Genomic DNA, 23,948 nt, shown 5'->3' with positions numbered 1-23,948 from the left:
ACTTTTGAACGGTAGAGTAAGTTAGATTTATTCTTGTTTTTCAAAGTAAAGAAAATTAAAGGTGCTCTAAGCGAATATTGCTCAGGATTTAGAAGCGTATAGACTGACCTGTTTCAGGACAGAATCCATAAGTCTTGTCAAGGTCATAATTTTCAGTGGTGGCACACCAACGGTACCCATCATCCCTGCCTGAGGTGGTGCAACTATCATATTTATCTCCCTGGAAAGTGAAGGGGAACTTACAAGGTGCTCCATCTGCATTTCCACTCAATGTGAACAAGACTGCAACACAGGAAGGAACACAATACTCAAGGAGTCAGTGATTGAGACATACAGTCATGAATATGTGTCATTTCTGCCCAAAATTATATCTGAGCAGTAACTGCCTGAACTTTGCATCACTTTCGATGGGAACAGTCTCAAATTTTACTGTAACGTAAAACTTAGTACAAAAGGTACTCACGCTCATGAGGACAGAAGCCATACTTTCCATCTTCGTCAAAGTTGTATGTGGTAGAGCACCAAAGGAACCCATCATCTCGACCCTGAGAGGTGCAACTGGTGTACTCTTTTTCCATGAACAAGAATGGAAACTTACAAAACTCCCCCTCAGCATTACCGTATTTCACCTTTACCACTACATCAAGAGGGAGAGAGGAAAGAGCTCATTATCATTATGACATTTGATTAACACATTTAGTAATTTTCTTTCAATTGAGATACCTTGTCCTTCTCCTAATGTCCATAGCTCATCATCATCAAAGTGAGAATCTCCTCCAATACCAGGCCCAGGGGCGAAGGCGTGAGCCAGCAGACCATCCTTCCCATCAAATGGATAACCATCACCATGTTCTACAAAAAATTCAACACATTTAAAAGGTTAGTTCACCTCCCACACACCACACAAAAAGATTTGAATTGAATTTGAATTGAATCTGTTCATCATATACAGTGATCGTGTCTCTTCTGACAATTTGGACTAAACTGCTCAATTCATATGGATTAGTTTTACAATCTATTTATGAACATTTTGAAGTGTCAAAGTGGTAGTTGCCTAAACTGTCAGTGGAGGGACAGACATCTGTTTCGAAGTACGGGTTTGGAACAACATGAGGGTTGATGACAGAGTAAATGATGACAGAATTTCCATTTTGGGTAAACTAACCCTTTAACTCAAATATCGGTTTAAATCCAATAGACCAGGGTTAGTAATAAGGGTCTCAAGTTGTTTAATTTTCTTGAGATTTTGTTCACAATTTGTCATATACAGCCTGCTCAGAAAACATTTACATTGTGACAATTTTCATACTGCTGGTCTTTTTTAGTAATTGCCTTGAGCAGCATTTCCAAAGACCACAATGTAAATCAATCTCTGTTCTAAGAAGCTTTATACTAAAGATTTTCCAGAGTGACTGTGGTTAGTATGTGACTTAGTATTTAAAAAATTTAACAGCTTTCAATCCTGTGTAATTAAGGAGAAAATTCCCACCACAGTAGTTTAGAAACTTTTATACAGAAGCTTTCTGGAATACCATTTCGGCCAAAGTTAATCATGATGTCAGCTTCTCCATCCATGATCCTGGTGAAGTTCAGAGGTGTGACATCACTCCAGACTTTAAATGCACGATAGAAAGCATCATCAATTGTGTCCTCATCCAGATCAGGAGTGTGCCCTAAAATCCTGTAGAAGAAGAAAACAATATTGTCTATTATATATTTTCTAGAAATATATATATATATATATTTAATAATCTATTATGTACATGTATGTAATATTTTAATATCTCCAAGTTATTAATTTACGGAACTAATAATCATATTATTATTATAGTAGGTCTGAAGGTACTGCATTTGCCTTTTGTCCTCAGAGTGGCTCGAGAATGCATCAGGTTATAAGAGCAGATAGAAACTCTCAGAAGTTATGTCATGTTCCACAATGGCATTGTTAAACTCAAGAAAGTATTATATGCAGTAAATTTTGGTTGCACGGAGAGAAATGTTTCCTACGCTTATTTTTTCCCCCATTATAAAATAGACAAAATTGGTCTGCCGCCAACTCTTTCTTCATCACAAAGAAACATGAGGATGCTGAGGAGCCAGCTCAATCCAATAATCATCAAGCTATTACGGATCACTCACACACAGCGATCAGAGGACAGCTGGTTACACTGATCACCCGCTGGTTAGCAGCATGGTCTGGTTTCTCTCTTAAGGAGAAAGCTCCAATTCAAGCCAAAACCAGGACTCTCAAATCCAAACCTGTTCTGGCATGACAAGGCAGCTTGAAATGGTCCCTACAGAAAAATGGAGCAACATCAAACAAATCTGGCAAGTGCAAAAAAACGCTCTGAAAAAGGCTCTACCTACTAAAAATCAGTAGGACAGTCTTCAAAGCTCTCCGATAGTACCAGAACAGCATGGGGCGAAACACAGTTATGCTGACCACCCTGGAAGACACTGGCACTGACAGAAAGCCGTTTAAATTGTACAATGACAACAAGGAATCTTCCACGCAGCCTTCATAAAAAATAAAAAATAAATAAAATAAAAATCAACAAAAGCACAAGGCAGAACTCTTGCCATAGTTTGGCAGCCTAGGTTGAATATTTAAATAAACTTCATGAAACAATTAACGTTCTTTGGAGGTGCACACTTATCAAAGCAACTAGCAAATGCTAACTGTGTTCGTGGCGATTATCTCAAACATATGCAGTACTAAAATTATGTTATTTTCTAGTGCCAAACCACGGCGCAATCTACAAGGACACTACAGCAACTGGAAAAATAGTGCAGCTATGGACCTTGGTCAGAGTAGGCCTTGTTTCATTTTACATGAATGAAAAGGAAGCTGTATGAGATAGAAGTACAGTATGTTCAGCTGATGAAACACTGAAAATATGTTCTTCCAAAAAATTCCAGTGGACTTAAAAAACAACAACAAAAAAAAAAAAAACATGGAAACCATGAGATATGAAATGTAGATGTGACCTTAATACAGCACAACATGTTGAACACTGACATACTTAAGGGAACATCCAGAGTTTTGAAACTGAAAACCAACTGTAACAGAGTCAGAGTTCATTACAGTGTTTACAAGTAGGTTGTAAGTAAGTTGTAACGCTTCACATAGTGTATAGAAACCATTAAGCAATGATGTAATTTCTGTGATGCCATTTTTATTACAATTATTATTTACATTAATTGTGTTGCTTAATATTAATTATTGCTTATAGTAAACCTAGCCTCTAAATAAATGTTTCTAACAGATATTTAGATTTAGTATTTTGAGCCTTAGTCACCATCTTTAAATTAGCAAAGCTGATGCTGGCAGAAAATCTAAATCTGAACCCTTTCTTCTATAAATCTGCATACGGGGCAGGTAAAACAACATAGCTGTGGTCATGACTCATTCGACAGAAACACTGTCAGGACATGTAGGCCAGTAACTATCCTCAAGATCCCAACTCAGTCCTTCTTTTTGTACAATGAACCGTTGACCACTTGTATTATTTCTGATTACTGGCCAATTCCTTCATTGATAGCAAGTGATCAAGCAAAGGCCAAACTTTTCTCGCATTTCCTGTAGTCAGCTCAACTTTATAACCAAATAAATTTAGATTTGTTGTTCCAACCACAAAAGCCCCCGCTGGGAACATTCTTAAAAAAGATATGCTGATTTTGCTCCCTGTATTTTTTACTGGCTTCCTGACTCAAAAAACAAGATTCCTTACTGTACAAAAATGGTTTCTTTTTAAAATATTTTTAGTAAGCACTCTCACGCGGACTTTCAAGCTAATAATAACTGGTCTTGAAAGAATTGTGATAAAACAAATTTAAAAAAGGTTAGAGTGAGAGTGGGGAGCAGTGGGCATTCACTCAGCACTGTTGGAAGTAAACACACCTGTAAGTAACGTTTTTCTGTCCCCACTTGGGCTTCCTGTGAAAGAAATTGTAATTGGCCACATCAGGAACTCCACATCGTGGTTTCTTCATGATCTCTACTGTCTTCTGATCAATATCCCCTGTCTCTGGTAAAGCAAAAAACTTCTGCATCTTCTTCAGTGTGTCCTTCAACACCATCAGATTACACCTGTCTTTTGGGCAGCCATAGAACTTATTTAAGTAGTGCTGTGAAAAGGTTTAAGGAGGGTACAAAGAGAGAGAGAGAGAGAGAGAGAGAGAGAGAGAGAGAGAGAGAGAGAGAGAGAGAGAGAGAGAGAGAATTTAACTTTTACCACATTTCACATTTTCCAACTACCATGTCAACCTATGTTCTTCTTGTGTTTTAAATAATTTTCCACATATTCCAACAGTAAATAATGCTAAAACTTAAATGCTGCACAAATACTTAAAATAATAAAATTGTGTTAATATTAGGAAAGTTCTAAGGGAAAATTACACAGAAAATATTAATATCATCTTTCAATTGTAAATCTCTTACGTTTCTTTTGATAAGGAAAATAATTTTAGGCCTGTCCGTAACAAATAATAAACTTCAGCTACTGCTAACAAAATTCTAACTCATTTAATTCTTGCAGTGAAGCAAAAGTACACTCACCAGGGCCACTTCTTTGTCTGTGTGAGAAGTTTCATCTCCTGGGAACTTTATGATGGGTGAGGGCGCAGCAAAAGTTTGCAGGGAAGCAAGAAACTGCACGAGGAAAACTTTAAGGACAACATGCCTACAGCTGAAAAACTTAAAGCTCGTCATTTTGGTCCGGTTCCTCTGTCCTTTTGTTGAAAATAAGGTGGCGAACAGGACTTTACGACGTGTTCTCCAAGCTCCAAGTTTCTCCGACTGAACTGCAAATTTTCTTTCTTTTCCTCAGCGACACATCCTGCTTTCGTGGTCAGTGGAATAGGTTCTGCTTGCACACGCACTTTTCTGATGCTGGGGCTTGAGCTGGGACTGCGCAGCCTCCAGATCCAAGAATTTGGGAGAGCAGTGAAATAGGAGACGTCAGCGAGAAGGAGCGAGCAGAGAGATGTGTGTGTGTGTGTGTGTGCGCGCACCGTGGAAACACTCACAGAGAGGCTTGTAGTTGAAGATTTAGGTTTAAGTTTGTTTGACCATTTGGTTTTAAACACTTGAAATACACCGTTTACATTTTAACCTTATTTAAAATGTTATTCTCAAGAGACTGTAAACTTACCGTTCTTATTTAGGCTACATATTAGAGGTCACGTTGGACGAATAGTCGCACGCACGCGAATATGGGCACGCGACATGTTTTAATAACAAAAGTTTAGTTTATTTAATAATAATAATAAACTATTTAATGATAATTTTTTTGCAATTTTTACCCTCTGTAAGAGTATTTTATATTTATAGGAATTAAGATAAATATGTGCAATAAACATTATCTGAAAAATAAAACATATATATATATATATATATATATATATATATATATATATATATATATAAATAATAATAATAATAATAAAATTATAAAAAATAAAACATAATAAAATTATTAATAATAATAAAAACACACCACAGATTCACATTTAAAAATGAAAAAGAGACGGACTGGGACAATAACAAGATGGATTTTTTTTCTTTTTTTTTCAGATAATCGTTATTGCACATATATTGTGATAATTGTGTGTTAATTCCTAAATATAAAACAATTAGGCTTGTTCGAGTTGAACCGGCGCTGCACAGACAGATCGCTGAATGACATCAATAAAGTACCGCGAGAGCGAGAGAGCTCCATGCCCTTGAATCGCTCTTTCGCGGTACTTTGATGTCATAAACTCTATGGTCATAAACCGTGACAAAAGAACGAAGGACTCAGAACTAATCATTTCGGTTTCCGGACCGGTACTGCAGTGCATTCAAATGCATATAGCTGTGTCACACGACACGACACAGGTCAGACAGTGCTGACGAGTCGACTGAACGTCTCGAAGTTCGAACCCGAAGACACGAGAGGCGGGGAACAGACGTGATAAATTTGAAGTTGAACGTTTCGGATCAGGAGGTGAGGTGAACTAACAGACTGCAATAGCCTGAACTTAAAGGGCCCCTATTATGATATTTTAGTTTCCTAATGTTGTTTTGGAGTCTCCTACAACAAGTTTACATGTATCAAATGTAAACAAAAACTGTTTAATTTTCTCATAATATAATTGCACATCATATTTTCAATGATCCTCAAACGACTCGCTAAATGAATTTCTCTCTAAATCCCTCCTTTCCGCAAGCTACTCTGCTCTGATTGGCCAGACAGCTCAGTCTGTTGTGATTGGTTTACAGTACAGCACGCGTCGAAAACAAAAACTCCCATTGCCATAACAACGTCAGCTCTGCGCCTACACCGTAAACTAAACACAGTATGAACAATGACGATTTTGACCTATGATTTTGACCATATAAATCAGAGCGCGAGTCCGATGATGAAACACTAGATTAGAAGAACTTATTCAACCCAAACCTCCATCGCAAGGACGACTCGAGCAGGACGTTTCAGTGATTCACTACTCAGTTTGAGGTAACTTACATTATGAGATGTTGCATTCATTGCGATTCAAAATAATCGGTTGATGGACATGCACTTGTTAATGCTGATGGTGACATTTTACTTGCATTAATGTATTTAGTATGTTTCTAATATATTGGGGTGAACATGTGGAAACTGCAATGTATGTTAGCCAAGCTCTAGCGTGAATGACTGATGTAACATAAACATTGGTAAAATGTACTCGGTTACTTGCGCAGTAAAAGTAACCGTTTCAATAAAATGATTTATTACAATTTATAAAGCCTACTTTTAAAGGCTATGTTGCAGGTTAGAGTACCCAGTGAGCCAATGTATAGAAAAATAATGTAGGAACTATATTTAAATATGAACATATACTTATAAAACGCTATTTAGGCTTCTGGAGTCGTTTTTGTGAGAAAATTTTACTTCCGCGTTTGAAAACCGCCAAACCGGAAGTGACGTAACATGAGGCAGAGCGGTCAAAGTAAACAATAGGAAAGCAATGGATCGCAATGACAGATCGGACGCTGAGGAAATTCTAGCCTAAATGTTTACTCGTATGATGGACCTCAGCCATATAATTATGTGCCTAATATGAAGCCAAGAGAGTAGACAGGCCAGGATTAGACTGAACAACGGTCAGAGGAGACACATAGAGAGCCTAAGTCCCTCCCCTTCCGGTCGACCACCATGGGACCTTATTTCGGAAAAATATTGTATGGTAGTCAATGGCGAGAGACAACAAATATTTTGATCTCGTTTGAATTGTGCCCTGAATTACACATATGATGTTTGTCAATTTAAAAGATACATTTTAAAGTCAAGAAAGTCGCAGTTTGATGTAAAACTGTTGAGGTATAAGACTGTGAAAATACGTAATTACAAAGACTACAAACCCAGAAGGCGCACATGCGACGTCATACCTTTTCTCTCAATGAATGAAGCTAACTTTACTGAAGCTAACGTCTGTCATTTTTTCTATAGTCTTACATTATAATCCTAACGTTACGCCGTCATGCCTGACTCGTGTTTTGAGCCAGAATACACACATACGAGCAACGGATCTTGTGACGTAGGCTACATAGTGCGAGACGAGAGATGTAGTTCATCGAGCGATTTTCACATACAACTAAACGTTACTCTTCTGTTTTATGACAAACTGCGACTTTCTTGACTTTCATATTTACCTTTTAAATTGACAAACATCATATGTGTAGTTCAGGGGACAGTTCAGACGGAATAAAAAGATAAGTTATCTCTCGCCATTGACTTCCATACATATTTTTTCCGAAATAAGGTCCCATGAGCCGGAAGCGGAGGGGCGGGACTTAGGCTCTCTATTGAGCTGTGGTGTGAGGAGAACAGGGCAGGGGTCTCGATGAGAGAACAGTGTTACTAGCTTATAGATGTATTCACGTTAGCCGACGATATGTATAACACTATGCTCAGATCACAATACTGTACAGATTATTATCATGTATCAGGCAAAAGTAAAGCTATTATTTAGACCCTTACCTGCATGTGTTGTGTATGTCAGCCATTAGGAGACAGTTTCAAGAGGAAGAGGGACTTTATAAAGGCTTTGAATGGCCCCATTTGGTGACAATGAATACAAAAATAATCACAACTGTCTTACTGTATAAAAACTTTATATGTAGAAACAGCCAACACAAACATTAAAATTCGGAGTACAGATTGGAAATGAACTTAATATATTATATTTAGGCTATAATAAGTGTCGGCTGCAGACTAATAACAAACACATAAATGCATTAGCTACATTACAAGTTTATGTAGGATATGTTAATTAAATTAAGACAAGGCACATTAAGACAGGTAGGCTACATGTAGCCTATGCATTTTGTAAAACAGAAGTACAATAAATGATCTCTGACGGATCCGTGACCGTCATGTTTCCCGCCCGCGGCCGAAACACAATCTGACGGCGGACCGGGCGACCCGATGAAGGAGCCGGGACAGTGTGCACATATCGCCGTCATCATATAACTCCATGTCGCCGAGATTAAACACAAGATTTTGACGCGTATCCGAGAGTGGAGCGGAGTGTGAGCGCGCACTGCATGGCACGGACGCGCGGGCGCGAACACTTATCAACAGTGAAACAATTTAAAATACTCTATCATTTCTGGTCATACAGAAAATAATAATACATTATTCGCAACTACTTTTATTTGTGTAAACTCGCAATAACAAGAAAGCGTTGTGCTTTTGTCAAATAAAATAAAACAATCAAGCGCGCTTTCATGATCTCCGTGAACTGGAGCACGAGAACTGAAACTAAATATGTAGGCTAAAGCTTGAAATGTCCACTTCAAAACGAACAAATTCGAATCGAAAACTAATACCTTCTGATTATGTAATGCGTATGAAAGGTGCATTTCTCTCTAAAAGCGCACCCGCTTAACAGCGGAGATGGAGATATGTTTTTAACCAACACTGATTTAGAAAACAATAGTTTATTAATGAACAATTAAAATGCCTCGTTATTTTTTCAGACACATTTATTATCATTAGCCTATAAATCACCTTTCTGTAGGCTGTGGTTCCAGAGACATATGGCTCTTCTCATTCAGTACTGCGGGAATAATATCATTTCCAGGTTCTAATTTTGTCTCAGAAAAATAAATCAACAACAACAAAATCCATATTAATTTGTGAATATTTTAAATGTTTAATTAAGGGGCAACAAGTAGCCTAATAAACAAAAATTTGTCAATATTATTTTTTTTGCGCAGCATTTGGTGTAGCTAGCCTACAGTTCAAATTAAAATTTTGCCTTTTAAAAATACAACAACCGTTTTTGTTTTGTAATTACGGGTTAAAAATATTTTTGTTCTATCTGTTTTGTAATTTAGTAAACTTTATAGATTTCAACCATATTATTCCTTCTTGAGTCTTTTTAACAAGAATTTAGATTAATGTATGAATTGAATAGTGATTGTGTGACCTATGATGAGGGAACAACCAGTGATACCCTTGGTAGTACCATCAAATGATATAGCCTATAGCGATGTCATCAGGATACACATACAGCGGTAGGCAGTGGCCCACCTTACCGGGTGACCACGTCGTGGTTCACCAGAATTTATAGTTTACCCACCTCTTTTTTTACCACTACACCTCTGACCACGACGATGATTAATTGAAATACAATAACCACCGAAAACACACTGAATCACGACCGCTCCAACTGAATACCAACCTACTCTGCACTGAGCGAACGCACAACGCAGAGCCCGGCGGCAAACTCATGTGACGTAATATGACGCGATGGTGAAAAAAAAACGGTTTTTCAACACGGTCAAGGAAACGGCCACGTTTTCTACTAAATTTGTGCCCTTATGTCTTGGAAAACGATTTTAAATCCTGCATTTACTTTTCATATGGTATTTTCATACAAGGTTATAAATTTATTTTGAAGAAAAAAAACCCCTGCAAGATGGCCTTTAAGCCTACGCCGCTGTTCTAGAATGGTTTTAACCAGCTTGAATCCCAGTGCAGGAGCAGTAACGTTAGGTTACCAGAAACGTAAGTGGTAGCTGATTGCTGTGGTGACTCGTGACTAGCACCAGAGCCCGTCTACGGAGAGCCTGTTCACTCCCTATTAAGTCCTATTGTACCGAATTTTTGGTTGTAGTTCCACCAGAGTTCCACTGGGGGCGATCGCCCGAGTGCAAAATGAATGGGAGTCTATGGAGCTAGACTAGATTTGTCTCTTTCACCTGATTGCCGTTGAGAAATCTCAGATTTGATTGTAGGTTTGGCAAGTTCAACATGGGTTATAGGTCGAAAATTTAATGAACGAGTACTTGTGTCCTTTCGATTTCTCACAGGTTGAGTTGTTGTTGCCCATAACACGCTAGCATTCTGCTAACGAACGCTGATTGGTCAGTGAATGACTGGTTACGACCAGAGATACCGCTTGATGGCATCATGGCATCCGAAGCGGGAACAGAATGTATTCTAGCAGAAACTCTTCTAGCACGTGTGTTTACCTGTGTCGGCTGTGCTGGCGATGCCTCGAGAGAAAAGAAAGTGCAGAGCGCGAAAACACCAAAGTGACTGAAGGATTGCCGTAAAGCAGTATCTCTGGTCGTATGATGTGTATGACGTCATTGACATTTTGAAAGACTTTTTAAAGCAAATAAGTGACTCTAAAAAATCTAACACCCAGCAATAAGCAATTTCTTTGCATCTCCTTTCGAATACAACATTCAAATTACTAGACAAAAAATTATATCTTGAGAAAAGTGGATTTTGAGGGGTAGGCTATAGCTCCATAGACCACCATTCATTCTGCACTCGTCCTGTGAGCGCCCTCATATGGAATCAGAGTGGAACTGCAACCAGTCAGAAGCCGGAAGTGTAGTGAGAGTGAACCTTCTCCCCTTATTAGACATTCTCTGCTAGCACTGAACATGCACTTTTGCCGGTACAACTAAACTTTTTCATTAACTTCAGTAGGCTGTACTAGGCTACAACAAGGGAATTGTAATTGGTTGCTTTTTCTGCATAGAGCCGATCTCTGTTGATGTGTCTTAATTGTTTCATCGATGGTTTGTTGGTAACGTTAAAGGGTGAGAGACCTTGCGAGCCACATGATTTTTGCCAAAGAGCCAGATGTGGCTCGGGAGCCGAATACAGATCTTCTTCTTCTATAACAGAATGTCTTATCAGTATATAGACAACAACAGAACACTTTTTCGGCATGATTTGCCGAAGGATTTGCACTCGTTTGTCTTCCGCTTCGTGTTGCTTAATGGCTGGCGCTTGTTTGTTTTACCCTTCGCCGCATTGCTATGCGCGCGCAGTGCATTATGGGAGTAAAAGTCCCGGATGTCCGACCTTGAGAATGTATTTCGTATGTTTCTATTGGGGTGAACATGTGGAAACTATGCAATGTAACGTTATGTTAGCCAAGCTCTAGCGTGAATGACTGATGTAACATAAACATTGGTAAAACACATATTGCTCCATGCTTAATCTTTCCTCAAAGTAGTGAGAATAGCTAATTGTTATCTCAGTAAAAATTATCCGAACTTTCCACTACACACGGCTTGTTCGACTTTAACCGGCGCTGCACAGACCGATCGGTTTATGACAGATTAGAGAGAAGACGACTCCTTTTGAAACGCTCTCGTGGTACTTTGATGTCATAAACCGATCGGTCTGTTGAACAACCCAGATAGCATACGTACGTCTGCAAGATGTCTGTTAAAGATCACTTCATCTGGAAAGCGTCTGCTGTTTACTAACATCTGATAGTGATAGACATCTTTAAGATGTCAGTTTAACATGCATTCTAAATCATTACATCTTAAAGACATCTTCTAAACTTCTATTTGACATCTGACAGGAAACATCCTATAGACGCATTGCAGATGAGCAAACACTCTCCAGATGTAAACACGCACACACATCAAATAGACGTCTTCGTGATGTACAGACACCGGCACAGATGTGCTATCCGCCGTGTGTTATCTGGGAAGCCTGAGCAAGAGTTAGCTATTTACGATGACATGCAGACACGATCATCGTGCATGTGACAAAATTGAGTGGTGACGACACAGGAGGGACTACCAATGGGAATACAGAAAGTTATTTACCGCTACTATTGGCTATGGGGAGGCTGCAGACCTGGAGCCAGTATACGGCCCAGGCAGTTTTCACTCTTCTTTAGCTGTTTTTTTGATCCTCCTGTCAAAATGCTCCCGCTCACTGATAAAACTATTTTAATTAACACAATTAAAAAGGACATCCATGGTGAATTTGAACTTGTCACTGTGGGTGTGCTGTCCAGAATTGATGTCAGGTGAGTGTGGATTGCATACATTTGCTCCTGATCTTCAATGTGTAACGGCACAGGCACTGGTGGAACACTTGGAAAAAGTGTCAAGCCACTTTGAGTTCTTTTGGCCACTGATGATGGACTGTGCAGAGAAAATTTAAAATGACATTAAAAATATGTCCATGTATGTCTTCGTAAGTCGCTTATTTACTAGACAAGTTATTGGTTTGGAATAGTTTTAAAAAAGAGATCGGTGTGTAGTATACAAGTTTAGAGTAAAGCAAACACACACCTTTATGAGATGCAAGTTAAAGAAAACTTGGTAAAGACAGAGTTAAGTGCACATACATTTTAGTCAAGATCAGTAAGCTAAGAAAAATGTATATTAAAATAGATAATTAGATGATCTCATTTAAACAACTAAAACCAAAATCTACATTCAAACCATATGGGGCCAATGTTTTTAATGTGATTTTTATCATGTATGACATCAGAAATAATAAAAATATTTGAATATGCAGTTCAACTCTTTACTTAGAGAGAGAGAGATTTACTGGCCTGCATGCATACACTACAGGTGAAACGAATTTGAATATCGTGCAAAAGTTCATTTATTTCAGTAATTCAACTTAAAATGTGAAACTAATATGATATAGACTCATTACATGCAAATTGAGATATTTCAAGCCTTTATTTGTTATAATTTTGATGATTATGGCTTACAGCTTATGAAAACCCCAAATTCAAAATTAGAATAGGCTATTGTGAAAAGGTTTTCATAGCAGTAAGCCATAATAATCACAAGTTTCACCTGTGTATGCCTATTATAAATGTGTCCATTGTGTGTTTACACCATAGACTGTAAAAAAACTACAGTAAAATATCTACTGTAATGTTGCCCTAGAAACCATATGGAGTATGTTTTAATGCAAGGAGGAGTAAACAGGGTCTTACCAGAAGAGGCCATCTCACACAAGCTAAAGACAGACAACAAAAGAAAATTAAAAAGAAAATGAATTTTGAAAGTGAGTAGAGAAGACTAGGGGGAGCTAAACCTACACGTGGTTAGCTAAGTTTGAGACAGACAGAAAATTAACCTGTCCTGACCGTCAAGTACTTTTTTTGTCTCTCTAAATAAATTATAGACATGACATATAGAAATTAATTGATATTTACCCAAATCGTTTATAAATAATAAATGTCGCATCATTGCTAAAAAACAACAACTTTACCAACCAGAATATTTAAAGGTATAGCGGAGGATCTTTCCTAATTTTAGAAAAGACCCGCCCTCTCCTATTTTTTAAAAAAATGCACATGCGCAACACATATTTGCTCCCGAGAGGGAACGCCTACTAGCAGTGATTTTAAATGGATTTCTCCAAATAGCATGACAAACTTTACCTGTCTAGTAGAATCTTCGCGACTGCGGCATCAGTGGGAAGCCCAACCTGTGCTTTTAGCGCACGCCAGCGTGTGAACGGCCTTACGTAAACATATCACCAGAATGATTGACACTTAGGTGGACCAATAGTATAGGCTACCCACCCGGAAAAAGAAAATCCTCCGCTATACCTTTAAAATACCTCAATTCGTGTTGCCAACTGTACAGCCTCCCCCTACTGGGCGCATTAGGAACAACAGGGGCGTAAAACTGCCTGGGCCGTTTAAGTGCCTGGGCTGTATATCTACTGGCTCCAGGTCTGCAGCCTCCCCCTACTCACTATTGGAAACAGTAGGAAACCGCGGCAGCTAGGAACAAACAGTACAACGACCTCCAGTGATTAAATTGCTGTAAATCCATTCATACAAAGCAAAATCAAAATGGCTTAGTCTACTAGTTTCAGTTAATGCGTTTGCCATCACTGTTGAATAGTTTATTTTTTCTGTCAGGTGCTAAAACTAAACAGCATGTAAAAGGCTACACTCAGGCTACATTCACACTGTCGGTCCAAATCCGATTATTTGTGTATCCGATTGGAATCTGATCAAACATTATTGGCGTCCACACTGTGTATCACAATTGTTCAGATCCGATTTGTGTGTTCACGCCACTCTTTCATTTTCCAGAATATCTGTGTGACGAAGGCACTACAGTTTGATGTTATGATGATTATGATGTCTTTCTGGCCAAAATCAAACAGTCTTGGTTTAATTCCACAGTAGCTGGGGTCTCTCAAGATCTTGTTACTGTAGTTCACTGGAGAAAGATAAGAAACAAACTACCAGTATCTCCAGTCCAATTCAAGCATAAAAGCATTGTCCATGTCCAATCCCGGTGTGTCCGTGCCCGTGTCCATATCTGTGCTTGTGCCGATGTCCGTGCCGGTGTGTCCGTGCTGGTGTCCATGTCTGTGCCGGTGTGTCCGTGTCCGTGCTGGTGTGTTCGTGCAGGTGTCCATGCCGGTGTGTCCGTATATGTGTCCATCTCCGTGCCAGTGTCCAAGCCCGTGTGTCCGTGTATGTGTCCATGTCTGTGCCGGTGTCCATGCCCGTGTGTCCGTCTATGTGTCCATGTCTGTGCCGGTGTCCATGCCGTGTGTCCGTCTATGTGTCCATGTCTGTGCCAGTGTCCATGCCCGTGTGTCCGTGTATGTGTCCATGTCCGTGCCGGTGTCCATGTTGATGTGTCCGTGCCGGTGTCCGTGGCTGTGTCCGTGCCTGTGTCCATACCGGTATCTGTGCCGGTGTCTTCGTGTCTGTGCTGGTGTCTCCGTGCCGGTGTCCATGTCCGTGCCGGTGTCCATGTCCGTGCCGTGTCGGTGTGTTCGTGCCCGTGTCCATGTCCGGCGTGCTGGTGTGTCCATGCCGGTGTGTCCGTTTCCGTGCCGGTGTTTTGACACCCTGCATTATTAGACTCTCTTATTTAACATGTTCTGCAGCACGTTTGAGCTTCCGCAGTGCTCAAACCAATGAGGTTTGTTCTCGTGCATCAAGAAAGTACGGTTGAGCTTCTGATTTAGTTTGCTGGCATGTTACATTAGCATGTGAATAAAAGCCTAAATTCAATCTGGTCATCATATAAAGTGATTGAGTCTTTTCAGAAAATCTGGACTAAAGTGCTCAATTCATATGGATTAGGTCGGTGTGTCCGTGCCAGTGTCCATGTCCATGCCGGTTTGCCGGTGTGTGCCGGTGTGTCGGTTGAGCTTTTGATTTTGTTTACTGGTCAATGTTTATATGTGAATAAAAGCCTAAATTCAATCTGGTCAAGCGATTGAGTCTCTTCAGAAAATCTGGACTAAACTGCTCATATGGTTTAGTTTTACGATCTCTTTGTGAACTTTTTGAATCGTCAAAATAAATAATAGTTGTGTAGACCTTCAATGGAGGAACAGAAATCTCTGATTTCTTTAAAAATACCTTCATGTGTGTTCTGAAGATGAACAAAAGTCTTAGGGGTTTGGATCTAGGCCTACATAAGAGAGTGAATAAAAGATGACAGAATTTTCATTTTTGTGTGAACTTATCCTTAAATTGACTTCTGTTTTTATGTTCATGTAGGGTAAGATGTGTCAGTGGGTGTGGCCGCCTTAATCCAGCACATCTTTTATATTTTTTTGTAAACTGAAACTTTAATGTAGTAGTCTTGTGTACTTCATATTCTTATTGGTTGATCGTCTTGATTTTTCACAGATGTTTCTTGTTAGTCATTAGTCCTTGTGTATAAATAGCTCTCAGGTTTCCATTGTATCTTGTCTAGTTTTGTTTGTGTAACCGCTGTTGGTGAGTCTCATGTAACCAAGTCAAATTCATGTTTTTTGTCGTTGCCGGCCTTGTCGGTGTCCATGTCCATGTCCGTGCCAGTGTCCGTGTTGGTGCCGGTATCCATGTTTGTGCCGGTATCCATGTTTGTGTTGGTGTCGGTACCGGTATCCATGTCTGTGCCAGTGTCCGTGTTGGTGCCGGTATCCATGTCCGTGCCAGTGTCCATGTCTGTGTCGGGGTGCCGGTGTCTGTGTCCTTGCCGGTGCTGTTGTAACCATGCCGGTGTTGGTGTCCTTGCCGCTGTCTGTGTTGGTGTCCGTTCCAGTGTGTCTGTGCCCGTATGGGTGCCAGATTTTCATGCCGTTAAGGGTTTGCGATATCACGATTTTTGATGGTGGATGAATAAAATGTCTGCACGATCTGCTTTTGAAGAAATATCGTAGTATCATGCTACAGCGTATTCTATCAGTTGCAGTTCTGGCGCCTCCGTCCCAACATACTGTACAATGCGACGTACACATGTTAAAGCAGAGATTGAATTACACTCACGGGATACTGCAATTCACAAAAGTTCATTATTTTCATGTGCTTTAAAGCCTTGCAGGTTAAACGTTTAATTTGCGTGTTGATGCACTTTTCTGAGTGCAGACACCTGTAGTGCACACATGCACTTGAAAGCCTGTAAAACAGCGCCTGGTTACTGGACAAAGTTATCTTCCGAGTCTTATTGGGTTAATATTGTAAAATACACACAAGGTTTACATGAACACATTTGGTTACGTCTAAAGTGAAAGCAAACATTTGTGAGAAAAACAAGTGCGTGTAATGCATATTCGATGCGTTCCGGTCTTAAAGTGACAGTAGCCTAATAGTAAGTAATGCTGCCGCTTGTCCTTAAATGGATGGTTTAACCAAAAATTCTGTCCACATTTACTCACTCTAATGTTGTTCCAAACCTTAATTAATTGCTTTCTTGTGCTGAACACAAAAGATGATATTTTGAAGAATGTGGCTAACCAAACAGTTGCTGGTCCCCATTGACTTCTAGGAAAATATACACAGAAGTCACTGGGGACCAGCAACTGTTTGGTTAGCCACATTCTTCAAAATAACTTTTATTTTCAACAGAAGAAACAAACTTATTTGGGTTTGAAACAACTTGAGAGAGTAAATGATGACAATTTTCATTTTTGGGGGAACAATCCCTTTAATGTTAATAAAACAACAAAAAACAAAGAGAACTTACTGCTCTGTAGCTTTAATAAGTATCAATGTTTAATTTATACAGTAAAGTCTGTGTAATGTTTTATCTTGATATTTGTTCATTTAATTTCTTTCTTGAATGCTTCTGTTAAATAAACCTACTGTAGCTGAAAAAATAAAGCACTGTTTATTTCATTTGTAAATTGTATGTTGTGTATAGGCCTATGTCATATTTGTTCTTTTCTTTTAATAACAAATAAAATAATGACAATTATTTTTTACCTTCACCACTTTAGCCTGAATGTCTGCCATTCTTTTTTTAATTGTGTTACCTTGTAAGGCTTTGTTTTTAAAATAGGGACATTGGTTTCCATGTAATTCTCAGTTACTTGCAAAATAATAAAAACAACATGATCATTTTCAGGAAAAAATCGTGATATGATATTTGTGGCCATATCGCCCACCCCTACTTCAATGTCATGATTTTGCCAGTCTAATGACTCAAAGAAAAGGAAAGGTCTTCCCTCTAGTGGTGTAGTCATAAAAATACATGATGAATTTAAAAGCTTCACACCTTTCTAAAATGGCCTATATTTTGCTACTTCATTTGTTCATATTTTAAGATTTTATTTATTTGTAAGATTGATGTTAAAATATATTCCATCTCGTCTGTTGTTTTTGTCTGCTCTGCTGTACTAAACAAATGTGGGCCTGAATCTCTCTCACAGTTGACTTTCATTTAATTTAAACATTTAATCTAATTTTCCTGATCCCATTTTTAACCTTCACTAGTATAGTTAAAAATTCAAGATCTTAATGACAAATGTTTAATATTAAGTTATTTATTTTTTTTAAACTACGTTTTTCAGCCCAACACTAGCAGAATGTTTTAATAGCAGGCTTATGCCCTCTCTTAATTGCTGCTAACGCAGTTGACAATCTTTTTTCTCTGTGACCTTTAAGACTATTTAAAAGAGCTGTAATTTTGAGCTGGTTTTTGCAAGTTGTTGTGTATAGAAACCTACAGTGTAGTGTGTCTGATACTGCAGCGCACTAATTTGCACAGCATTCATAGTAAGAAACTTTCAAGTGCAATTTATGGATGACCACAAACTGAGTAAATAATGGTAATCTTACGATATTTACATTGGTTTCTATATTTCCAAATAGAGGTGTGAGGGTAAAAATGTGGCAGCTTCATATTAAAATATCTTTGTGGATATTTTGTTTTGATATTGTGATTATGATGAGACGGATAAGAAATCCATTGTAAATACAGCAGATTAAAATATATTAGCATCTATCTGCATGTTTGAAATGAATAAACCTTAGTGAGTGTGCCCTCTGGTGGTAGACATAAGTCTACACATAATTTGATGCGTCCTCAGTGGGGTATATTGAGCTTCAGTAGGCCTGCAGTTCGCCCCTGGATTTCTTCTAACTCCTCTTGACGTCTCTCTTTTCCTCCAGTGGAGGGATTAAAGTCGACAGTATATTGATGTGGGCTCTTTAGAGGAGAAAGCTGGAAGACTTAACATTGAAATCGAACAGGCTGAACGTTCTCAAAAAGGATTTCTACTGCATATCTCACCTGTCAATTCTCCTTGCACTGAGAGGAGTTAATTTTTTGATCAGAGAGTGTTTGCAGATGGAAAGAGAGAGTGTTGCTCATTGGGCTGCGATGTGCGAGTGTTCATCTCATTTCATGCTCAGGACCGTAAACAGAAAGAAAAGCATTTTTTCGCTTGTCTCGTTCTCCCTTCCTTTCTCTCTGTCTTCTGGCTGTGCCTACACGTTTGGCCTGTATTAGTGAATGGGTGTCCTGTTCACTCAGGGCTTTGAATGCATCTGTGCTTATTAATGCACAACAGGCATAGGGAGACTGAGATGATAAACTTTGATTTGTATGCAAATTGTTTCTTTTGTTCTGCATGTGTTGGCTGCCAGAGATCTTTTACTTATAGCTTGTTCTCTCCTTTTCTGTCTCTCTCTCTGATGCTCTCCAACCCCCCCAAACACGCTTTCTCCACCAGAATGCAAATGCACAACTGATTCATCTGTTGGTTGATAAAACATTTAATCAACATCCCTGGCAGAGTTTAAAACTAAATAGGCTACATTCGTAAGATGACTCTGTAGGAGTAGTAAAATCCTTTGACAAAGTGAAAACATCATATTTCACTCTGTCTGGCAGTTCTCTCTAGTTAGTTCCTCTGGGCCAGTCAGTGTGTCTGTTCCAGGGCCATCTCGCTCTCTCTTCCTCTCACATTCTCCATGTTGTCACTAGTGTAAGGGGAATGCAACATGAGGCTGGTGACTGTCCTCTTCCCCTCTTTCTCTCACATCCAGCTGGCCCTTGCTTCTCCTCTTGAACCACCAGTGTGATTCTGGACCCCAGAAGTCCCAGCTGCTTGAATCAGGCCAGTCAACAGGCCCAGTTGATGTTTGGGTACAGCAGGGTGTTGGGGATTCATGTGGGTCATGTCAGAAGATCTGTCAACACATCAGTCCATTTGGGACATGTTCTGACTGTGTTTATTTGTGCCACTGAGCTGTGACCTGTCCCTGCTACATTGGACACTTATGGTCCTGTTCCAATTTGGATGCAAAAGTGTACAAGTGCTCACAACAGAGTGAATTAATTTTTCGATGAAGGGCAAGTGTACAAGTCTGACATATAAAGTGAGTTTCAGGGCACTTCACTCACAAAGCGTGTCAACTTGGAGAGGTTTTTTTCCACTAGAACACTTCCTCAATTCAATGGGACAGAGGCGGCCTAATTGCATTAGCCTTTTCTCAAACGTTTTTGATGGCAAGGCTCCCCATTATTCAAAGACAGCTTTTCATACCTTTCTCATTTTGTGATTAACTAGATTAAAAATATTTGTACACACAATTTTTGTTTAATGTTCTGTTTTGTTGGAATTTAGAATGGTTTCTGTTATGTCGTGGCCCGTGGGTGTAGAAGTCTTTTTGCTATAGTTACATTAGCACAAGAAGTTTGAGTTAATGGTAAGTTTATTAGGGTATGTTTGATATATAAAAATGGAAAAGCTTTGTCAAAATGATTCGCGAGAACGACCAAAAACTCTGTATTATATATGCCAGGCCAGTAGTTGGCGATGTCACTTTTTAAAGAAACACTAAGACTGTACGTGCCTATAGACCTTGTTCACAGCACTTGTTCCATCTTTGATTTTTAACAGGAATGAAAGTGAGGATGTGAGGGATAGACATGCATCTCTTCAGTGGGTTGTACAGTTATTTAATACGTTTTTGGATTGTTCTGCTTACGAAACACTGCAAAAAAAAAATTATTTCCAAGGATTGCCAGTAGACAAAAAACTCCAGACAAGTTGAGCTGTGGAAAATCATAAGTGATAGGAGCTTTACAGCTTTCTATAGCAGAGACCATTGGAAAAACGGTAAATCTATCCTTCACAGCCTCGCTTACAGTACATACATATCATGGGGCTGCTCTGAACAAGGTCTATACTGAACATGTAATACGCATGATGTCACCGTTTTTGAGAGACGATAACGGTATTGTTTTCAAAGACTTGCACTTTCAGCTTGCGTTTTCAGACCCCCACAAGTCTAAATGAAGGGCCAAAACGCATACAAAGTTTTCAATGGGGTCAGGCCTAGGCCCTCAGCAAACTTCTATGGGGGTCTCAAGATGATTTACCGTAACATAAGACAAAAAAATCTAAAACGGCTAAAAATCAATAGGCCTTTATTTAATATTTTAATACCCCTTCTTAAAGGATTCACACATTTTTGGAAAATCTATGAGGTAGAAACGTTTCTAGACTTGGAAAAGTAAAAAACACTATGGACATTTTTATGATTTTCTAGCTGTGCCAAGCTCTTAAATATTTTTTTTGGGTCACTGTAAAACCCAACGAGTTATGATAATTTGCATTGAAGAAACTGACTGCCTAATCCATTTAAGTTTAGAAACTAGTATAAATAAATGTTGAATTAACTAAGTTCATATGAATTCTCTAAAAAAGAATATTGCTTAATAGGGGCCGTTTACACACCGTTTTCAACATTTGACATTTTAATGAAACTCTTTCAGTACATATTTTATGTGGCATTTATATGTCTTTATACAGAATTTGGAGCAAGAAAGAGCCACCTCAGAGCAGCCTAAACTTGTCTGTGTGAAATATGATTTTTTGTTAAGATAATAGGTTGCCTATAAGGACTCAGGCTTGTTTTGTTAAGTAGGCTATAGGCTACCTTTGTCAAGCTAATTTCGTGAAGTAGCCTACATGCCGCTACATTTACATGACACATATTATAGCGCAGTGACGGAAATACTAGGATGAATTATTGATCATAAACCCATTATCTCTAGCATAATTTATTCATTAGCGCATTAACAAGACTCAAATGCTTCAGAATGATTGTTTCTCTATTGTTGTTGCTATTTTACTCAAAAGCAAATTCTGAAAGCATGATGATTCCATGGGCTTTTGTTTGATTGGCGTTTTGTACATGAAAAGGCCCCAGAACAGCATTTGTTGTAATATTTTGATTTACCACTTTTTTTCCGCAATCTTGTAAACACTGATGGAATAACGCGTTCCATAATGACGAAGTGGGCGCGCAAGTGTCTCCTGTGGCATCTCTCCGTCTCAATAATAGGTCAACAGCTGTATTTAAAAAATTAATCACATTTCTTGGCAGTCGCAAAGGTTAGCACGTCGCTTTTGGAGATGCAGCCGGAGCTCTGATCGGTGGAAACTCTCGGTGGAGATGAGCGGTCTCGGAGCTGCCTTTGATGAGACGAGCATGTAAATGATTTGTGTCTTTATAGAACCCGTGAGCGCGCTCGGCGGGCGCGTGGAAACAAGTTCAATTGATTGCTTTGCTTTGAGTTTGCAGAGAATGCATTTGCTCGGAACACACAACGTGCACACATAGCTACATATCCATCACAGAGCAATCAGACCGGAAATGACATTTAGATATAGGCACACATTTTCATAGCCTACTGGTTGCGAATGGTGCTGTGAATGAGTTTACCGTCCCAAATCATCTATAGGCCTGTTTACCTGTCTACACTGTTTACCCTTTACCAGCCTCATACGAATTCGGAATGGCAAAATTAAAAGATATCAAGAAGTTTGTGAACATTCAGGTAAAATATTCATGGGTAGGCTTGAATTGCTTTTAATTACTTTTACTTTTAGTTACTAATATTCACATACTGTTTTTCATGACAGAGGCTGAAAGAGTGACTCCTGTTCATATTCATTTATTATCAAATCATATACTGTAAAGATTCATTGTTTAGGCTAAAGCAAAAACTATTATGTTGTAGATAACAGTTTTGAGAAAGGCAATCAAATGTGTCCCCCTAAGTTACAATAGTTGACCTAAAATAGATGCAAGTGTTCAAATTTCCATTTTGAAATGAATTTTAACAAAAGTGTTCAAATTCTTTTGATTTTCTCTTTAATCTAGATAAAAAAGACAGTTCAGTAGTGACAATTCAACATAGATGTCCTGAAAATCAATTTAGGCCCTATAGTCTCAATATATTCTGTCCGAATGCAATGATAATAATAATTCATTACATTTATATAGCGCTTTTTCTGAGACCTCAAAGCGCTTTACATAGAAGGGGGGGAATCTCCTCAACCACCACTAATGTGCAGCATCCACTTGGATGATGCGACGGCAGCCATATTGCGCCAGAACGCCCACCACACACCAGCTTACTGGTGGAGAGGAGACCGTGATGAAGCCAATCAGTTTATGGGGATGATGAGGAGGCCATGATGGACAGACCACTGGGCATATTTTGGCCAGGATGCCAGGGACACACCCCAACTCTTTTTCGAAGAACATCCTGGAATTTCTAATGACCACAGAGAGTCAGGACCTCGGTTTAACGTCTCATCCGAAGGACGGCGCTCTTTTGGCAGTATAGTGTCCCTGTCACTACACTGGGGTGTTAGGACCCACAAAGACCACAGGGTGAGCGCCCCCTGCTGGCCTCACTAACACCTCTACCAGCAGCAACCTGGATTTCCCAGGAGTCACCCATCCAGGTACTAACCAGGCTCAGCCCTGCTTAGCTTCAGTGGGCAACCGGTCTTGGGCTACAGGGTGATACAGCTGTTGACATGCTACCTGTCAACATGATATGTTGACAGGTAGGACATCATATGCATTTCCATTCTTCCGCGCACCCTGCTTGGAGTTTCTCCTGAACCAGAACAACGCGCTTATGCTGCGTTCATGCCATGTTGTAACCTTAATTACGAGATGGCAACCTGTGACGTTCTACCTAGAGGAGCTGTTCACGTCCTCAGACTCGGATTCATGCATGTTTATGTCAACAATGCTGAAATGAACCTGCAGCAGTCAGGTGGTACGAGCTCTGTACGTTTTTTTTTTACGTTCATTATTATTATAATGTTATGTGCTTTGAGACCATACAATGTGCTTTAATTTAACACCATCTCTCGTGACACTTTGCAGAATCTTCTGATTATGCACACAGAAGATTCTGCAAAGTGTCACAAGAGTGTTTTGAAGAAGGTGTAGCTTTGGAGATGCTCTGAAGGAAGGGTGGGATCTCATGCTTTTAAAGCTAGCTTGCTATTGCTAGCCACTCCAAAATTGCCTTCCAGTATTTATTATAAATATTTGACATTTATTTATTTTTGCATCTGAATGTGTTGACTTTATATATATATTAATATTAAATTAATAGAATA

At 39.1% G+C, this 23,948-nt stretch overlaps 1 protein-coding gene and 1 long non-coding RNA gene across 3 annotated transcripts in view; one reads left to right on the top strand and one right to left on the bottom strand.

Moving 5' to 3' along the window:
* Positions 1–5,229, bottom strand: part of mmp2 (matrix metallopeptidase 2) — a 28,304-nt gene extending 23,075 nt beyond the window's left edge. Inside the window, exons 1-7 of one of the 2 annotated variants that reach the window (XM_079586255.1) lie at positions 5,154–5,229; positions 4,559–4,918; positions 3,902–4,128; positions 1,533–1,681; positions 724–852; positions 464–637; positions 109–282 (exon numbers count right to left, since the gene is read on the bottom strand). In XM_079586255.1, the coding sequence (XP_079442381.1) occupies positions 109–282; positions 464–637; positions 724–852; positions 1,533–1,681; positions 3,902–4,128; positions 4,559–4,711 (1,006 nt within the window). In that variant the 5' untranslated portion in view covers positions 4,712–4,918; positions 5,154–5,229. Of the gene's footprint in view, positions 1–108; positions 283–463; positions 638–723; positions 853–1,532; positions 1,682–3,901; positions 4,129–4,558; positions 4,945–5,153 lie in introns of those variants that run through there. The other variant, XM_079586254.1, reaches the window with a different exon arrangement.
* Positions 5,230–6,329: 1,100 nt separating this feature from the next.
* Positions 6,330–23,948, top strand: part of LOC306994690 — a 32,644-nt gene continuing 15,025 nt past the window's right edge. The window contains exon 1 of the long non-coding RNA XR_013796720.1: positions 6,330–6,497. This is a non-coding gene — a long non-coding RNA (uncharacterized lncRNA). The remainder of the gene's footprint in view (positions 6,498–23,948) is intronic.

This window comes from Phoxinus phoxinus (assembly GCF_949152265.1).
Source record: "Phoxinus phoxinus genome assembly, chromosome: 2".
NCBI lineage: Eukaryota > Metazoa > Chordata > Actinopteri > Cypriniformes > Leuciscidae > Phoxinus > Phoxinus phoxinus.
The sequence above is the reverse complement of the archived record's forward strand: the minus strand, read 5'-3'. Positions and strand labels throughout refer to the sequence as shown.